General features: G+C 35.6%; 1 protein-coding gene across 1 annotated transcript in view; it reads left to right on the top strand.

Annotated features, from left to right (window-relative positions):
* RAB11FIP2 (RAB11 family interacting protein 2) overlaps window positions 1-11,389 on the top strand; it is a 31,025-nt gene extending 19,636 nt beyond the window's left edge. The window contains exons 4-5 of the mRNA XM_009818441.2: window positions 5,878-5,923; window positions 9,785-11,389. Of these exons, the coding sequence (XP_009816743.2) occupies window positions 5,878-5,923; window positions 9,785-10,012 (274 nt within the window). The 3' untranslated portion in view covers window positions 10,013-11,389. The remainder of the gene's footprint in view (window positions 1-5,877; window positions 5,924-9,784) is intronic.
* The last annotated feature ends 9,491 nt before the right edge of the window (window positions 11,390-20,880 follow it).

Here is a 20,880-nt window from a genome sequence, read left to right as displayed (position 1 = left end):
GGAGTCTTTTAGCTGGCACAACTTTTAGTATAAAAGAACTTTAGTGGTCTCTTGAGGATAAAACTTCATTAGTTTTTTAGCCACAGCACAACTGCCTAGTAAAAGGATAAGTATTTAAATGCTTAAAAATACTAACTTTTTATGTAATACTGTTGTTGTTGTTTGTTTGTTTCCAGAAACTTAAACTAACATTCAGTTGAGTGCACTGTGTAAGAGTTTGGAGTTTAGAACGTCTCGTAATTCCTGAATAATAAGTGCATTTGCACGAGTAATGTGTCCAGGAGCATGCATTGTTTTAAGATACTTATATTTTTGGAAGGAGAAGGCTGGCATTCTTATAGAGCTCATGAATGCAGCCTGGTATGCCTCCAGTTCCCTTGATATGTCTCCAGCAGTATCAGACAACTCGGAATCAGCCTGTTGTGGATCCAAATTCTTGTCTGTTTTCAAAACGATGGAGTTTATACATAAAGGCAAAAATTCATTAAATTCTTCAATTTGTTTTAACTGAAAACTTCTATATAGTTGCATTGTCATGTTTCTACTGCACAAAATTTGAAATATACGTGAGCCACAAGAGAAAAGGCTGCTTCCTTGAAGTGCATATTGTTCAGGACCATTATCAAGCACTGTATTCTGAGACCGTAACTTCTTTATCTTGTGGAAGCTTCTGCCATCTTTAAAGGGCTTCGTAGAGTGCAACAGTATACTCATGAACAGACCTTTTCCAAAGTAGTCCGTGTAAAGAATACGTAGGTTGAGAACAAATGATTTGCAAGAAGAGTGTCTTACATTCTACGTTCAGGGGTTTTGGTCCAGTTTCTTAACTCTTGGCTTGAGACTTTATAGTAATATTAAGAAAATGGAGTAATAGCAACAAAACCTGATACTCTTTCTGTGTCCTCCTGGGGTTGCACAAACTCCAGAAGGCCTTGGAGCATGGCTTGACAACAGGACAATTTATATAGTGAAGTGTCTTAAGTGATGTTCCCCAGAATCTGATTGGGAAATAAATGGTAATATGCTTACTCCATACTTGCTTAGCTGCCAGACATGACAGTCATTCCTTCTCAGAGTATAAAGTGATGTCTGCATTGCCAGGCACAGCAGGCTAATAATATTCTATGGAAAGCAAAGTTTCTGAGTTTCATTAACTGTATCTGATTTTATTCATTTCTTTTGTTTTTCTAGTACATTGGTAATAACTTAAACTGCATCCTAATATTTCAAGGCTTTGATACGTGTTGTGAGAATCCAAAGAAAAATGCGTAAGCAATGTAATGAGAATCAGTCCAAAGACTGAGAAGTAAGAATAGGAATAATTTTTCAACTCTAATGGAAAATGAACGTGGTAGAGCTTTGCTAATAACGTGTACATAGATGTTCCATATTAAAGGAAAAAAAAAAACCTGAAAGCTCACACTGAGCATGGAGGTATTATGGTTATTTTACAAGATGTCAAGTTAACAAAGAAGATTTCAGTACTTTGAATAGTAAAGATGAATGTAAATATTGTCGGTTTAATTTCTGATAGTATACAGTACAATGATCGTATAACTAATATGAATAGCTAAAGATAAGTAAAAAGCTTTTGCTCCTTAAGAAAACATGCTTTCCCTACAGCATAATTTAGGAGTCTGATTCTCATTCATTATGTTGTCAGAGTAAATGGTTCAGGCACTAAAATGTTTAAATCAGTTACAGGAAAGATTTTTTTAAACATTGTTTTAATCAGTAGGCATTTAGAAGCTAAATATTTAAGCAGCCACTAGACCTAATGTTTGAGTTCTTAACTACCATTAAACGTCAAAAGACAAAATTACAAGCTCCAGTCATAAACTTGAGCTTGTGATACATCCTAAACTCAACTCCACTGTGTTGAAGTTTCTATACAAACTGCAAATAATCAGCACGCAATGTAAGTATTTAATTACCTCATAAAAAGTAGGTGTTATGAAAGATAACAGGTATTATGAAAGACAAGAGTTTCATGTAGTTCTAATGAAATGCATTTAAATAGGGAAAATAACAAAGTATAAAATAATATGCTTGTTATGATTATGAAATAGTAATCCAAAACACTCTACAGAATTAGCATTATAGTATGTCTGTCCCCATGATTAGTTTATTCTATTTCTCATCACTTTTCTCCCCCGAGCAACATGGAAGCAGGGAAGAGTTCTCATCTCAGATGAGTTAAAATTTAAATCCAAGCTAATAAAACCCCAGAAATTAAAAGAAACTTTACCATTCAGTAAAAATGTCCATGTAAATAAAAACTTGCAATAAAATAATGGATAAGATTTAATCTGGTAAAAATATCTGATATAAGGTAATTGTTAAGGAAACTAATTGAATTCCCAGATGAGTTAAATGAGGGACACGACTAATTTCTGTGCTAGGTTGAAGAAGTCTATTCTACCTACAGTGGGGTAGGGGCAATGTAGACGTTGGGTGGCTTGCTTGGTCAGTCATCTGCACGATCCTATAGCAGCTGATTTTGAATCTGTGCTAGTATGGTTTACCTCCCTTTTACTAGTTCCTAACTTTCTTGAAGGTGATTGGAGTGAATCAAAGTTTATTAGCTGTAAGAGACAAACCATGGAGCTTGTGTTAAAAATTATTATGGGACCTGGGACATCACCTTGAGGCACAGGAGACTCCACAGTGGTAGAGCAGGGGGCTTCTTGCCCTGTCTGGATAAGAAGAGGTAGAAACTTACTTGGTTCCTTGAGATGATGAAGGACACAGGAGCAAGAAAGTAGATGAGCTCTTTTCAGTGAACAGAAAGGGGAGTAGTCAAGCCAGTTCGGGTAGGTTGGAAGGTATGTCCAGTAAGGAGGCATTAGACTCGGATATAGCACCTGGGAAGTACACACAGTGTTAATGACGATGAGCCAGAGAAGCCCAGTTTGACTTTAGGTCTCAAGATGAGTTGGCAGAAAGTCCATTTGTTAGAAAAGAATCATCTTTTTACTTGTAAACTGAGCAAATTTAGTCTGGGCATAACTGAGAAACAATAATTATAGAATCCCACAATGCCACTTTTATTTACAATCACTGCTCACAGAAAACTGCACTCAAAAAAAGCTAAAAGAAATTTTTTCCCAAGCTGTGAACTTAGTTTTTTCATGCTTCCATAGCAAAATTTCCCTGCCAATTTATTAAACCCTGGGGAAAAAACAGAGATGGTACTATACAAGCATTATCACTATGAACTGTGATTGTAACACAGCAAAAAAAAGACATTATTTCTTATAATTGCTTAGATCAATGATTTCGGAGTGCTCTTAGGAAGTCACGAAAATGGCTGCTTGAAGGAGGCCTATGATGGTTGTACAGCGTGTGGGCTGTGGTCCTAGAGGTGCATTTTCTGTAAGCTATTACTAGTAATCAAGTGAGATAGTAACTTTAGGGGGGTGTTACTGTGATGAAATTTAAATTAAAAAATAAACACTCATGAATTTCAATACACCAAACATGCAACTCCTCCAACTGTGCATTCATAATTTTACAGTATTTTCTTTCAAGGTATTACTTGGTCCTCGGACAGTGAATTATGTGTACGGCTGTGAGAGCCTGCATCTGCTCACGCTCACCTCGGGCTGGAAGCGCTGGCAGGAAACCCTGCGGGGCTCAGCGAGGCCATGGAGCTCCCACCTTACTTAGCAGACAGTCTGATTTAAAAAATGTTGTATGCAATCTCAGCACCTGTTTCTTCCTTGAGAAGCAGTATATTTTCCACATATCTCTTTAAAATATGAGTAAGAGTATTCATGCGGTTTGGGTTTTTATGGGTGAATATTTTGTTTAATCGTTTTTCATTTTTTGCAAGTATATTCAAATTGCTTCATGTGAAATACACAGATGTGCTCTTTTGTAGTTGCAGTTACAGTGTCTGCAATGTTACGGAAATGATTGCAGATTTTTTAGCAAAAAAAAAAAAAAAACTTAGTCCATATTGCCGGGGATTATATTTCTGATTTTCAAACGCAACTTTTCGTAGTCAGAACTGCTGCTTTTCTTTTAAGCTGCTGCAATAAAAAAGAGTCCCAGAACTTATTTCACAGAAACTATAAAGTCATTCAAGGCAATGAAAGATCTTGCTTTTTTAACCTTTCAGAATGTCACTCAGTTGAGCAGTCAGGCTGTATTATTCTATATCTTGTCTAACATGAGGAAACAGTCCCAAAAGAAAGATATCCCAAATTAACGCCACACTTCGTTAAATAGAGACATTCTTGGTTTTCACCAAGCTAATTCGATCCAGTTCAGTTAACTCATTTTTTTTGTACTCGGATCACAAAAGGCAGCCATGAATGAAGCAAGTTCGTCATGTGTTTGACACATCAGTGTGAAACTAAAAGGCGGGCTGCGAGGGAGGGTTCCTGCCTTTAGGTTTTTAGACAATACCCGATGAAAGAGGCCCCTCATTCAAAACTGGTCTCCAGCAAACCAGGCAGACTCCTGCAGATCACTGTTACAAACAGGTATAATGGGAATTAGCCAGAACTTGATTTGTCAGACACCTCTTGATTTCTAGTTGTGACTGTTTGTGTAATCCAATCTTCATCTAATATCCTCGGTCCAGCAGATGGTTCACGGGACTTCTATATGAGCAAAAGACTGCCTACTTTGGAAATGAAAAATAATGTACTGAATAAAAAATTTTACTGTAAAAAAAAAATTGTGATATAACCAAAAATTTTTTTACTGAAAAAAGTTGGATTTTACATTTTACTTAATTTACGTTGGTAAATTATGTCCCTTGCACTTTTACACCATGAAACATGTGGCTTATAAATTCAGATAACAGAGAGTGATGAACAGTCACAAAATACACGTTCCTTACTTTAAGCTACTTTTAAAATAAAAAAAAGTGTAAACGTATTTTTGTAACTTTTTGCATTATTCTCAGTCAACAAATGTCACCCTTGACAGCCAGTACATGCAGTCTAACTAAACAGTAGATTCTGTGATGTGAAAGAATGATGTCTGCTATGATGCTACCAAGTAAATAGTATTTGTGAGCCATATCCAAATTCTGAACACATTTTCAGAGTTAGTTTTCTCACCAAACTTGCTGTAGCAAGTACATAAGAACATAGCAGCCCTGGTTTTTGAAGATACTTGCTAATAATTACATCAGCCTGAGAGACCAGTGGACCATTTCGTAGGCCTGACACTTAGACAATGGCTGCTTTTTATCAATATCAACTGCACTTCTGCAATTGAGGAAGAAAAAAATCGCGACACAACAACGTCATGAAATAGCTTTGCTTTTTGGATATGTGGGATAATCACTAGGTTTATAAAAGAATAGATTATTTCCTCAATTTTAAGTACAAAACAAATGTCGCTGACAGAAGATGGCTTTTCAGCTGTGACTTAAGCTGGTGATCTCACTGGAATTTCTAAAGGACCTTTCTCATCTAGCAGCTGCCATGAAAGCTGGGAATACATGTTAGTCTTCAGGGTTTCGTTGTTGTTTTTTAACAATCTCATCCCAGGGACCTGTTTCCACAATATTTCATTTAAAGTGTCTCTTTTTGCTTAGAAGCTCAAGGTAAGTCTAGAGATAAGATAAGAGCTAGGGAAGCCAAATCCATAATATCCTTTCTTGCATTTCTTAATTACTTATTCAAATTCTATGACAAAAAGAATATGGAAAATACAAAAAATTGTGAACAAAGAATATTTGAGAATTTCCATTAACTTTGAATATTTTCCTACTTTTCCTAAGTTCAACAAATATTTAATATGATTTATTTTCTTGATTTTATAGCTATATGCCTAATTCAGTCATGTCTTCTAGTAGATGTTTTGGTCAAATAAGTACGCACTGCTAATATTTGGGGTTTTGGTTTTTTTCCACAGTTTTAATATGAATCCTTCTGGCATTGAGGACCTCAGGAAAACAATGGTGAGTTATGAAGTGTTATGGAAAGCCATCCGTAAATGCCAACTAACTGGTGCTTGACACAATATAAGCTATTATTCGTGTTTAACTTCTTACAAGGAAATGTTGGGTTGTTTGGTTTTTTTCTTTTGACATAGCCAGAAAATCTAATTAGAAAATTACACTCTTAATATAAATTTGGAAATAAAGAAGAGTTTTTTACACTCAATAGGCAGTGTAATTCTGGTATGATGATGTAGAGAAGAAGGGAAGAAACTAGATCTTTGCACAGAAAGTTAAAATAAAACTGTTGCTTTGGGGTATTTCAGATGGCTCTGGAGAAGTAATAGTCAGGTGAGGAATTCTGCATGAGGCAGTGATGTATTAATTGACCTAATAGGAGTTTCCTATCACTATAGTCGAAGACTTGAGGACAGTCTTTAGATGGCAAATCAAAATGGAAGTAATCAACGGATGTATGATAGGATTAATAATACAAATAATAAAGGAACAGCCTCTCAGAAAACACTAAAAATAGAAATGCTAGAAGTTATTATTCAAAATACTCTTTTGACTCTAAAAGTACCTAGAATAAATTGTGTACTAAGAAAAGACCAAAAAAATCCAAAAGTGTCTTTGTTTGAAGGAAAATGTGGTCATACTAGAATTTGTTCTGTGGATAGATGAAATCTTTAAAAGTGGATTTGTTGTTTTCAGTCTTTAAAACATGTTGAACACAAGTTTCACAAGCAAATATGGCTTTGTACTGTTTGTTTTTTGCTGATTTATGTAAATTATTTGTAATAATATTTGATGTTATTGTAAATGCCCAAGTTTTTATAATGTAAGTAACTGGTGGGAGATGTTGGAGTATATGAAGGCTGCTTTTGATCAGATAGTAAACTGAATTCTACTAGGCGGTTACTTAATCTCTGACAAAAAGCAACATCAAAAAAATTGATTTAACTTAGCAGCTATTGTCTGTAAAGTAACCATAATTACAGTTCTATGTGCTTGCAAATGCACTACTGCAAATCATGTAATTTATTGCTGGTAAAAGCATCGGTTTAATTCTTTTAAGAAATAAGATGTGAATTGTTTTATTTAAAGGATTTAAAGGTGATAAAAGAAATCCTTGATGATTTTTTCTTTTGGAATAGCAGCTATCCTAAATGTCAGTTGTAGGATTATGAGGTGGTGCTCATTTAATAAAAAATACAAATTAGGAGGAGAACAAACTATATCTCAACCATAGTTTTGAATGAAACCATTTGAATTTTTTTTTAAATATTCAAGATTGCTTTCTAAGGTGTTTGAAGTAATTTATTATTAGGTTCTGCAATAATAGCCCTCACCAGGTTATTATATTTCTTCCTTGTGCATCACATTTAGTAATTATGTTTGTATGTCTTCTACTCTGGTGCCAACACCTGTCTCTGAAAGCAGTGTTTAAATGGGAGCAGTAGCCAGTTGAAAGGGCAGCGTGAGCTCTTTAAAGCCTAATTAAGAACTGAAAGGAAAATGAAGTAAGTAGGACAAAAGATGTGAAAGTAGCTTAGATGATATTCCCAGAGCAGAATTCCTCATTAGAACAATAAAGAGATGATCAGAGATTGCCAGGCCTTCATTTTATCTAACTCCATTTCCTCTGGCTCTCAGTGTGTACCCCAACAGTATTTTGTAGCTGAGACAATCGTTTGTTGCATAGCTTGTTATTTAGAATCTTTTTCCAAGTACTAACATCCTTTAACTAGAATTTTCTTGTGCAATTAATGTGATAGGTTATTCTCCCCAAAGATCTATGTGGAGCATGTGTATGACAAAACATCTTTAAAGCATCTGTATTACACATAATTTTCCAGTAAACTTTACAGAATAATTAAAGACATCATTGCATCTTAATTCCTGTTCCTTTGCCAAATCAGAAAATTAGGCAAACCCTATTTTTTAGATGTGGAAGTGTTAATGATGTCTTTTCCAATGTGTTCAGAAATTTAGTACCATAAAGAGAAAATTTTAATACCTTCTTGTAGAAGAAAACGTGCTAAAAATATAATGACCACAAAGTGAAGTTATTTTCTCTTCTACACTTGCTGGAAATCAATTACTAACCAATTTATAAATTTTATCAAGTTAGCCATTTTAATCAAGTGAGAGCTATTGATCACTTACAATCTTGTAACTTGGTAAGTTTAAAATACTGAATACACATACATAAACGTGACAGTAAATATCTCAAATTTAGTGAGAAACCCTTAAAAGCACATATTTTCGAGAGCTACTGTTAGAATATAATTGATGCAGAGAGGCTGATTGATCTGTCATACTTCAGCCTATTTGCAGTGCACCATCAATTTTCATTAGGCTTATTTGAAAACTTTGGCCACCTGCATATTTTAATCACAGAATCACAGAATCATTAAGGTTGGAAGAGACCTGTATGATCATCAAGTCCAACCATCAACCCAACCCCACCATGCCCACTAAACCATGTCCCGCAATGCCTTGTCCACACGTTTTTTGAACACCTCCAGTGATGGTGACTCCATCATCTCCCTGGGCAGCCCATTCCAATGCCTGACCACTCTCTCAGTAAAGAAATTTTTCCTAATATCCAGTCTAAACCTCCCCTGGTGCAATGTAAGGCCATTTCCTCTTGTCCTGTCGACATGCCAATGATTTGACATATGCCAATGTGCAAATATGGAGCTGTATGGAAAGGAATGGAGCATGGAGAAGGAATGAATATGACTTTATTATGTGGTATGCTTCTTAGCTATGCAAGCTTTATCATTTTTAAAGACAAGTTTCTACTGTAAACAAAAGTTATCTTGTGTTGTTCTTCTGCCCTGTTAGAAGTGCAGGATTTGAGAGGTTAGATTATTTTACTTAATTAGAGGTTCCATATCTTTTAAATGTTTCCATTTCTGAATCAGGTAAAACTTACTGCTTAGCATGTCTAGCAGTGCTAATACTTTTATAAACCAACTCTCACAATCTTTTTCTCAGTTATACATTTCCAAATTTTTCATAATCTGGTTACTTAAGGTCACAGCTAATTCTTCTTGACACAGAATAAGACATTCAAGTTCACAGAATTTTGGATCGTGTGTTGCCCTTTGTTAAGGGGACTGATTTGTCCATCTCTGCTAATACCTGCACTTACTGAGTCATCAGAAATCATTACAGAAACAATTCTGTTTTCCCTACCGCTTAATTCTGGACCCCTCCTCCTTTAAAGCAAGCAAGCAGGTAAGCAAAATCTTTTAGTAGTACACATTTCTCTCTTAAGTGCTCTGGTGCAAATAAGATATAGCCTTTTAGCTTCACCTGAAATTTAAAATTGAAAGTTTTATTATATGATTCAGAAGCCAAGGCCTGGACAACCACTAACGCCTAAAAATGGAATATGAAAGACAGATGACGGTTGATATCATTTAGAGCTAAGTAAATGTTTTCCTATGATACACTTAAAAGGTGAGAACTCAGGAAAGTTACAGTAGGACTTGAATTCTTAGGGCTTTCTCTTGTTGTTCTACAATTACAGTTACCACATAGTTGGTTTCCCAGAATGGACCTGCTCGCTGTTCTTGTGATTGCTGTTCGTATGGTCATTAACTGTGTATACATCTCTCTGAGAACAATATTTTTTTCTGAGATGACAGTGTGGGAAACTTATTTTAAACTGAGCAACCTATCTCCAGTTGTCTGCTCCAGTGGAGGTATTGGAGGGAAAAACTCTAGAGCAAATGGAGGTATGCTGTCTAAGAGATGTTGCTTCTGTCAAGAGGTGCACGAGAGACACAAAAAGCAATAACCCATCAACTTGTTCAGAACACTGAACTATTTAATAAAATCTGGTGTTTTTTTTAAACTTATCTGTAGGATGGAAATCCATTTGACGCCACTGCAGGATACCGTAACCTTACTTATGAAGAGGTTTTGCAGGAGCTGGTGAAACATAAAGAGCAACTTAAGAAGAAGGATACCCATATTCGTGAACTTGAGGATTACATTGACAATCTTCTTGTACGAGTAATGGAAGAAACACCTAGTATTCTCAGAGTGCCATACGAACCTTCTCGCAAAGCTGGCAAATTTTCCAAAAGCTAAGATAGCGATACTTGACGGTACTTTCTGCTGAATCCATTAGTGGAAGGCAATCACACTTAAACATTTTGACTTCTCTTCATTCCTTTTCTCCTAAGAAATTCCAGGAATCAGCAGAGGATGGAACTATCGCATGGGGTTTTTTCGTTTGTTTTTTACTCCAAACACTAGCAGGGACTGCCAAAAGTAATATTCTGTTAGATTACCTAAATAACATTTTTTTCTTTTTAAAAACACCTTTAGGTACAGAATACTTATGGTAGAGTTAATAATACACGTTAAATATGTCCACGCAGTTTATATAATAGCTTAGCGTTCACCATGTGGCAGTTTCAACTGGGAAGGCTGTGCCGTTATGAATGTTTTCTTGAATGATTATTGGTATTATGCAAATATATCGATTCTGGTATTACAGCATGCCATCAAGACCACTGTTTTCAAGCCAGTGTAGTACGCTTTACTAAACCTAAGTGTGGTTTGTTGCAATGGAATGTAGTTTGTTCTACACATATTAAAGGAAAACAGTGATGCACAATCTTTGCAGAGTAAATGCTGTATTCTATACAATGTGCTTTTTGTATAACAATGTAAAAAATACCATGCCATTTCAGTAATGGCACATGCCGGAATCAGTTATTTTACACTTAAATGCTGAATTTTGTGTGTAATGATTGAACTTTGGTATGAGCTCATGACATAAAGTTGTTTTGAGGATCTTTTTGTATGAAGTTATTGCATGCCTTTTTTATATGTTAAAGTACTTTGAACAGTGTTAATAGAGTCAGAGGTAGGACTGGAGAAAAGTATGGAATAAAGATATAAATACTTTGTTCAGTCAAAGTCTACTACGGTGAAAATGTAGGAGAAATGAACAGACTGACTTAAACAGACATGATAATTCAAAAAATATAAAACTGACTCAGTTTAAGATTTTTACATGATATATATCTGTCTTAGGTTTTTTACATCGTATGACAACAAGGTATATGCCTTTAGATATAGGCTATGTTGCTTAAACACATATAGAGTACTTAGAAAGGCTTTTCATTAAAAAAAAATCTGTTTTCCTTGTAAGTACTTCTAAAAGTCAGTTTTCATTGAGGCAAATGAAAGAAGAATGTAGTAAAAGTCCTCCTGATCATTTTACAATTATTAAATTATATATGAAAAAGATATCTGTTATTCAATAAATTGGCGAAATATAGTGATGAACTTATAATGGGGAAACACTGTAGGAGAAGAATCCTCACAATATTAACATAAATAGAATTTAATTTATTTTTCTTCATAAGAGTCTCACTTGGATTGTCTGTTGCTGTGAAACAGTAAGATGGTATTAAAAAAAAGTACAGAGAATATTTTAAATTTGAATTAAAGAAAACTGGCTGTCTTTTCCTCCTTCTCTTCTTTTTCTACACCTGATCTGTTTTTTTTTCTTACAGCACCATATAACAGCTGTCGTTGAGGAAGGAAAAAAGCTTGACATTAAATTCCAATATTTTGTTGTTGTAAAAGATGTAAATATGTTTTCATTTTTAAAACTGCAAAAATTAGTAATATCTTGCATAATTATGATCTGGAAAAGTTGAAAAAGTTCTACTGTCTGAATGCTTTTGACAATGTTAGTATTGTATGACAGCACAGAATTATTCTTGTTAGAAAAAAATACTTGGTACAATTGTTCTCAGATTTCATTTACTTATTTTTGGCTTTCTCTTAATTTGTTCTTGTTTTTATTTTCTTCCTTCTTTTTAGCAACTATCTCCCATCCCCCTAGCGCTATGTCCTAAAACTTACGCAGTTTGAGTGTTCCCAACCCACCGTTGGGATCCATTAGCATAGATCATTGTGCCTGCATGGAGCCTGAGTGATTCAAGCCCTACCTAATTCTAGTGGTCTGCATTTAGATGTTTCTAGCACAGGAACGGGCCCACTTCATCAGGTAGTCTCTCTTTTGACAACCTAAGGATGGTTTATCAAGTTCGGTACCTCATAAACCACATGAATGTTCTTTTGACCCACTTAAGAACTAAATGACTGTAAATTTGTTGTAATATATTTGAAGTGCCAAAGGTTATGTACTAAGTTATGGTACGTTTACTGTTGGAAGATAGGTTTTGCACTCAATTAGATTTTAATTTCCTAATTACACCAAGATGTATTTCAGTTACTCAGTATTTCCATAAAAGTTCTTAAACATTTTCAAATGTTTGGCTGAAGCAAGTGGTTTTCTCATATCGTTAATGGGGAAGTGTTGTGCAATTGTTTTGAATTCCACAGTCATTTTCAAACTAACTGGTATGAGACCATCTGTAGTATCTACAGTGATTAAATCATACACACCAATGGGGTTTAACAAGTAAACTAACCAGAGAATATGCTCCAATGACTTTTCACTTGCAAGCCAACTTATAATTATTAAAATGAAACTCTACTATATTTAGCACCTCTGAAATCACTTCTTTTAGAATGTAAATGTAGAATATCAAACTGCATAATTGACTAAAAGCAGATCATTTGACATATTTGCATACCAAGAACGATAAGCAGATTAAAGGTAGCGAAAAGATCAATTTTTGTGCATTAGTGAAGACATTTAGTGAAGCTTTGGATGTGCTATCTAGTCTATCTGATCTGTAAGTGAATAAAAGCACCTTTACTTTCTAACAGTTTGTCAAGAAAGAGGGGAGAATGACAAATGCAATTTAGGAAAAGGTAAAGTTACTAGGAGAGGCAGAATGGGAGGTTTATAACTATGAAAATATTTTTATGGAGTTCTTATAGCTAAAGATATAGTCTGCTTTTGGAGTAATTCTGGAAAGATTACATGCACGTCATTTTCTGCTTAGAAAGAAAATTTTAACATTTTGCTATATTTTGAGATTATTTTTGAAAAGCATCTTCACCCCACTTGTATTTTTTTGAACCATGCAGTTTTTGAATGAAAACATTTCATACAGAGTAATTTGTATGTTGAAAACAAAAAAAGTTCTGTTTCTCCCGTAGGATAAAATTGTAAACTTTCGTGCAGATCATTTTTAAACCGTAATAGCTTGCCACTTACAGTCAGTCTTTCTTGCCCTTTAAAAAGTAGGGATGAAAATTTTGGACATCTCCACATTATTTTGATTTTTTTCTCTCAAAAATTAGTGTAAGAGTTCATCCATGCACATGCTATATTTTGAAATTATCCTTTGAAACAGCTCTGCTCATAGCCGTGTACTTTACTTGCTTTAAAGAACAAATATCAAGGCCATACTTTAATGTTGTAAGCAACAAATTTAAACTTTCTGCCATTCAAGAAGGATGTTTAATATTTATATATGTTATCTCTTGCTGCTGTATTTTACGTTTAGCTTGGTTTTCCACCTAGAAATGAATGTAGCATTCTCCCTAGATTATACATAACTACATTTATTGCTGTTGGCTCTGTATCAAGAATTAGTTGTAATTTTCCAGCTGTGAAAATGTTGCCTGGAAATGAGAAAGGTTTCATGATTTGGGGACCTGATGAAACTCGTCCTCATTAGGTACTAGTTTGCATTTCTTTCTGTACAGGATGCCCTTTCTTAGATGCATCTTAAAACAAACAGAACTGCTGTCTTAATATGTTTACTGCTGCACTGGAGGTTTATTTACACTTCCAGCTTTAAAGAAAAATTATTGTCCTACATCAAGTATGTAAAGTAAGCTCATGCTTTTTTGCTCTTTATATATCCGTTACTGTTGTAGATATGATAGAGGCGTTAGCTGTGGGCTTTTAAAATGGTGATATTTAAAGCATGTTGACTAACTTCCTCTCTTTGAAGTACGTGGTGAAGGATTATAGCGCTGCTGTGTTGATGATGCTAGACTTAAGGGTCTGTCAGCACTTGTGGTATGAAACCCTATTTTCAGGGATTTATAACTTCTAAATGTAGATACAGTCACTGGAAGTATTTAATATGCAATAGGTAGCACTTTAATCTGTTTATGAAGGGTTTTGAGATTTGTTTCTGTTGAAAAAGTCATGTTCTCCTAAAGCATGGTGGGCATTTGCTTCATCTTTCATAATTTGTACATTGAAGAAGCCACTGTATGTTACAAATGGTAGAGCCATTCCTATTCATCTTAGAAGCTTCCAGATGTCTTGTATTACAATGTACTATAAAAAGCTGAAGATCCAGGTTATATAGGAAGTCTGTAAAAGATATGAACATTACTTAAACTTAAGGGTTGATTTTTGTCTCGTGCAATCAATGGTAGTTTGTCTACATTTAATAATGGTACAGAATCACAACTATATGCACATGTGAGAACTATAAATTTAGAATGCATGAAAGACTATTTTTGTTTCATTATTGCAACTTCAACGCCTTTAATTTGATTAAAATGTTATCTTAATATTTTAATTTCTGTTCATTAAATAAATATTGCATGTCTAACACTAATAAAGCACCACAATGCACTACCGCAGTATTTCGTGAATTGTGATATTAATCTGTGTTATGCAAAGCATGTAACTCCTAAGCTCCGCTTAAGTGTGTGTTTGTAAGAACCATGCTGTTAAGACTGTCAGACCACAGAGGTGTACTTCCTTAAGAACAGAACTCAATGATATCACAGCTGTTTGCAGGGTAGCCATTAAGGGAAGTCTCTTCAGTAGTATCCAAAACTTAGTGAAAAAAACGACATGTTCTTAATGTATGTCTTTTTTTTATATGACAGCCTTTAAATGCACCATTCTTCTGATTCTGTGGTTGTGTAAATATTACTAGGAGGTGTTTGGCACTGCAGGCCAAAACTGCGTTTAGCACAAGGACAAACACTGTGCAAATTTTGATACGGAAAACATGATGCATATTTCTCTCTTCATGCTTGACAGAATAAAACCCAGCCAGAATGACAGAAAGCTGGAGCATTCTCCCCCACCTCCCTGCCCCACAGGTATTTTTTTCAATGCTCCCACAAGTTTTTCACCACGCTTTTTTCAGGAAAAAAATGCTTTTGCCTGTCATCTTTTCCTCTTCCTTGAGGCAGCAAGACAGCGAAGTCTGCCCCCTGACAATAGTAGTTTTTCTGGATGCTAATGAGATATGAAGAGTGGTCCTGGCTCAGGAGAAGAATGTTGTGAGTAGTTCACCTGGTTACTTGGAGGCTTGAATTTCACTGGGATGCGATTCCTTTCCTTGCAGTTAACTTGCTCTGTGACTAGGTCATTCATTATATGGCTATGGACTTGTGAGGTTTAGAAAGGGTTCTTTTCCTTGAGGTATCCATGAAATGTGGTGGTTACGGGAAATCATAGTCAATTTTTGAGAGGTACGTGTACTTACACATGCTTTGTTATGCAGGTTTCCATCAGCTGTTTCACCCCATGTCTCACTGGCTGCAGCTGTCTGGATGGGTGTGTAGATGAGGAATGAGGACAGAGGAGGAAGGCAGGTTTCTGAAAGCACTGTGCTGCATATTACATACCAGTTTCTGTCTGTAATTCACATCTGGTAACTAATCTCGGTTCCTGTGCCCATTTGAAAATGGAGCCAGTGCAATTTCCCTTCCTCAGCGGCATAATGTTTGTTAGTTGATACCAACCATAATTCTATTGACAATCTAAGAGCCCAGCTTGATTAAATAGCTTCCACTTGCCCCAGCATGAAGTTGGGTTTTGAGTTTTCATTATTTAACATCTCAACCACCTAATAAAGGTTTTCAAGGGTGTTTTAAATATAGTTTAGCAGTTACAGAGCTATTGAAATATTTAGATGTAAACTAGAAGGATCATTAAGGACAATTCTCTCTCCAGTTACATTTGTTGAAGTTAATTCTTTATGGAACCATACAGAGTAAAAATCAGGATTTGATTTCAATATTTTAAGTTGTGTAATTTGCTTTTATGGGAGTGTTGTGCAAGCTGTGGCTGCAGCTCACTTGGGATACGTTGGCCTTTTGTGTAGCACTGGGCACGTTAGTAAAGTTATAAATTATGATGATGAAAAACAAATCCCGACTCTTATTCTACATTAATAAATTACATGTTGGATTATTTTGTTGAATTATTTTGTAATAGTGTCATTTTATGAGAGATAGGAATATGACTATCTGCTAAAGGAAGCTGTTTTCTCTTGCCTGTACTACTTACTGAGTAATGATGATAGCAGGCTACCACACTAAGTACAGCCCGATTTGAAAACCGTGTGGCATTGTCTGTGTAATCTTTATATAAATATCAGTATATTTAATGCTGGAAGCCAATGGCTATTACATGGAGATTATTGCAATATATTTATAATGTGTTTTTACAGCATTTGGCAACATAGATTAGGCTTTGATAAATGGATGGTGATTTAGGACAGAAAAGTACCCTCCGTGGCTAAATACTGACATGTTTGTATATTAAAAGTAAGCAGTTTAAGAAGGTTTTGGGGGCATGCAGCATTTAAATTAAGCCAAATATTAAAAAGGGGAAGAACTTCCTGGGATGGTCTTTTGTTTCAGCCTTAACAGTATCTGCCGTGTGACATAGATGGAATGAGTAAAAGCAACATTGGGGAGATTCCACTGTTGGGAATCAAAAAAACCCGATGACAAAAAGTTAGTAGGACTAGGATTCGGATTTTAAGGGATCTATTTGCCCAGCATGTGCCAGTTTCTTTTTGTAATAGGAAAAGTTAACACAGCCTCCTTCACTAGCAGGATCAGTGTCAGGGTGAAAACCCAAAAAAGAAGTGGGAGTTTAACAGAAGGATTAGTTCCCTGGGTGTTAGGTGCGAGGCAGATGCCAGGCAGAAGCAGAGTGCTTTAGCCAGCTGTCACCTCTGCTTTTTTAGTCCCTCTGACATTGTAGTATTAACTTGGGGGATTAAATGAACCACTTTCCTATGAAAGTTAGGAAATGTCTGAGGAAATTTGGTGTATGCAGCACATGGCTGGCCAGTTTGCCTTTGTTGTTACTTGAAGTAGGTGTCTGGCTCAGGCTTTTGTGGAGTCTTAACAAATAAACCACAAAATGTGTCATATCACCTCATTCTCTAAATGATTCATTCAGGGACTTCTTAGGTGATGAATGTCTCCTTCTCCGATAACTTGCTGCTTACATTATGAATTCCTTGAAAATTGACTCCCTGGGACATCTTTACAGGAGGCATCAAGGGTCCCCATTTAAATTTAATGAATATTATGTAATTTGCCAGACTTCTACAATGCATTAAGAAAACCTGCCTCTCTGAGGCTAGAGCTTTGTCAAAATAGTGGCAGCTTAATGGCATCTTTTAAAAGCAGCTGCTGACTCTCCAGCTATGAGTATTTTCTGTTTCCTAATAAAATGTTTTCCCCATTAAAGCAGCTTATTTCATTAACTTATAATTCATAGTTTAAATGTGCTTATATTTTCCTAATTGTGGATTACTTAGTACTTATTTTTAAGGAACACTGAACCATAGACTGCAAAATGTCAGGTTTTTTTAAGAGAAAAGTCTTGTGCATAGCTATTGCATTTGGATAAGCATTTTTCAATACGCTATTTTTAAGCAGTTTTTACGTGCTGTTTTAAACTAAACTATTAAACATGTATAACAAGAAATAATTTAAAGTGTTCATGCAATTTATAGTTTTAATTCCTTTATAGATATGTGCTCAAATATTTTATAGTTAAAGATTCAAAAGCTACCACAATTATGTATTTTAAATTGTAAGGTAATATTGTGATATCCCACATTATTTTTTTCCAAAATATACAGAGCCAAAGTATCTGATATACTCTATTGTAGAAGTTAAAAATGAGCTCTGGGAGAATTAAGGGTTTCCTAAAGAATTGTACAAGCCTGTGTGCTTGTGCAGTGCAGTGCAGTGCAGTGCAATTAAACTTAGGTGTGTAGCCTCAGGCACTCCTTTATGCAACAGACTAGCATCAAATTTGCTTTCTTTTCTTTATAAAGTGGAGGACAAGAGAATAGGAATCAGATTACAACAGATGCTAGGTACTGCTCTTACGGACCAAGGGAAAAAATACTTGACAGTTTGTGAGATGTGGTCTTGACTTCTTTGTGTGTGAGAAGCGTCAATACCAGGTTTATGTGTTTCCAGGATCAGATATAGAAAACTTCCTATTTCTTATATTTTCACATTTAAAAACTTGTACAAGTAACTATTGCTTTATTGTTAAGGGCCAGATTATTGTTGGCTACAATATATATAACAGTTCACTTGATTAACGTTACTGGCATTTGAAACCCTCTCGTAATTGGCCTCCTCCTAATCCGCACACAGAATACTGTAAAATAGTGTGAATTTTAAGTTGAGACACTAAATGAAAGGAACACCCAACAGCAGTGCGGAGAAATAAAATAATCCTAATTAAAAGCAAAAGAATTGTGTGGTCTGAATTAAGATTCGGTTGGTGAATACTGAAGAGTATTTTTTCTGGAAAGTATTTTTATTATAACTGTCCAGTATAATTGCTTTGGAAAAAACCTCATCCTTCATAGTTGATGGTGTAAATTTTACTAGCTCTTCATAAACCAAATATTAAGTTAAGGACTTGTGCTTAACCTTTGTTTCATCAGACATGATTTCAGAGCGTTGAAGCAACATTTTATTGCTGGAGTTGATCATGACAGAGTTATATTTACTAATGGGGACTTAGCTATTCTTTTATCTGTTTCATGATTTTCTGTGTAGTTTTAAGTCCTGAACATTTCACCACAGTCTATTTAGAGCATTATTTAAAATTCGTTCCAGTTCTCTTCATTCTTACCCACGCCGATGTGCTAAACTACTCCAGAAACCAGCTGAGCTCTCACCATATTTGGAGGCTGTTCCTCTTCTTTGCTCTTGGACTGTTTTGGATGGGGACTTACGTCTAAAGTAACAAATGAAGTATGTGACGAGAGATGACTGCCAAAACTGGGATCAAAGCAAGTTTCTGAAGGGCTCATTGGAAAACTATCTTGAACTTTGGAAGGATGACTCAAAGCCACAGTCTAAATAGAGCAAAACATAGTGAAATAAACGTCAAGGTGGGAACAGAGTTCTTGAATACGGGTGGGGTGGGGTGTCCCCCTAAGACTGGACAGCCACTTTAGTCTTGGGGGAAAGGAAGCAAATAAGCAGACAAATTTCCAAATGCTTATCAATCAGGATGGGTTGGTCAGGGTGGTTTTCATCTGCAAGCCCACAAAGCTTTGCAGTTCCTGTTTGGGCTTACTACACAAAAGTGTGTTAGCCAAAGAGCATTCAAAATAAAAGGTAGCATGTGTTGATAATGTCCTGTGGGACATCATTAACTTGTCTGAAAAGCTGCCAACTTTGGAGATGGTTTCTGTTATATACGTTCAGTGTCTTTCTCCTCTACCTTAAAAATAGGATATTCAGCTTTGATTCATTAGTTACAGCCAGTTCATCTGAATAAAGAGGAGACCACATTTTTCCCTGTATCCCTCTAAGAAACGTGGAGCCTTGCAAAAGACAGCTGCTGTAACTGAGTAAGTAGATAGGTGTACTTTGCGGTTGAATATGTGTGTTAAAAAAAAGTTAGCATTGGAGAAAAGAGAGTTCTGTGAAAAACCTAACCAAAGCCCCTCTCACAATCACAGTATCTCTCAATGTTTCAATATTTTAAGGTGTTCAGAAATAAAGAAGTAGGAGAAAACCATTCAGCAATGATGGTCTTCAGCGATTGGGAGTTGTGCGTTTCAGTAAAAAGTGAAATGTTAATTTTAGAAGGATAGGAAGGCAGTTTTTGGATAGTCACTGTACTGAAGATTGATCAAATGCTAATATATAAGGTAGCTGTAGAAGGGAACAGCATCTCACTCGGAATATAAAAGGTGAAGAATGAGCTTGTTGAATTTTCCTGTGGTAGGCATGAGAAGCAATAACTGATTCCTTACAGGAAGCAATAACTGACTAGCTACAGTAAGCATCACACTTCAGGAGTGTGCTAGATGCTGTGAACACAAATAGTAACAGATTTCTCAGATTTTCCTAGTGCCTGGAAAAAAGTACACAAATTTTCCCACAAAGTAAATTGCTTGAATCACAAGCCTCTGATCTTGTTTATTTATTACCCACAGGACAATTAGCAAATACACAAAATAATAAATCTTTCACTGCTTTATTTGATTCCTCCTTTGACTTGTCTTTGAAAGAAAAATTGCAGCTTTTAGTCTGACAAAGACTAATGAAGTCCATGCTTTGTTCAAAGATTGACATATAAACAAGGAGTGATGCAGTTATAAAGGATATATATTAGGCTAGTAGAGTTCTTTTTACAAACAAAATCTTTCAGTGAAATGGTGGTCTTCTGGCAGGAGCACTTGTTGCGATGTCCTGGGAAACATCCTTCCCTCAATAAATCCCCATACAAAGTAGCCGCTGTTCTAGCTTGGGAAGAGTTACTAGCATAAGACTGTTGAAATAGTTGAAGTAACAGTTGAAATAACCACTCACTGCAATCCCAAATACAAAGTGATGCTTTTTCTCAAGTATTTTAGAAGGCAATGCTTTCTCTTTAGAGCACTTAAAAACACACTGAGGGATAAGAACATCACTTATTATAAAATTTCCAGGATTTCATCTTTTTCTCATTGCTAACCTAGGACTGGTGCTTGCACAGCTGAGTCAGTGTCTGAAAACCTTTGAGCAAGTTGGCAGTAGCCATTGCAGTTTGCGCAGTAGCAGATCTCAGCCTGAAATTTGGATTATTGTCATCCTTTTGCTGCGGTACCCAATGGAACCACCATATATTATATCAGCTTGTATCTCTCAACTGCTGGATATTAATTATTTAGACCATTGGAAAACAACCTCCCCTGCTTCCCACAGGTATAAAATGTGTTTATTTTAGATGTGACCCTGGAGTTTACACTGTCTGTGCTGCCTGTGAGAAAAGC

Source organism: Gavia stellata, chromosome 9 (assembly GCF_030936135.1).
Source record: "Gavia stellata isolate bGavSte3 chromosome 9, bGavSte3.hap2, whole genome shotgun sequence".
NCBI classification, from domain to species: Eukaryota; Metazoa; Chordata; class Aves; order Gaviiformes; family Gaviidae; genus Gavia; species Gavia stellata.
This window is presented reverse-complemented; position numbering and strand designations above follow the sequence as displayed.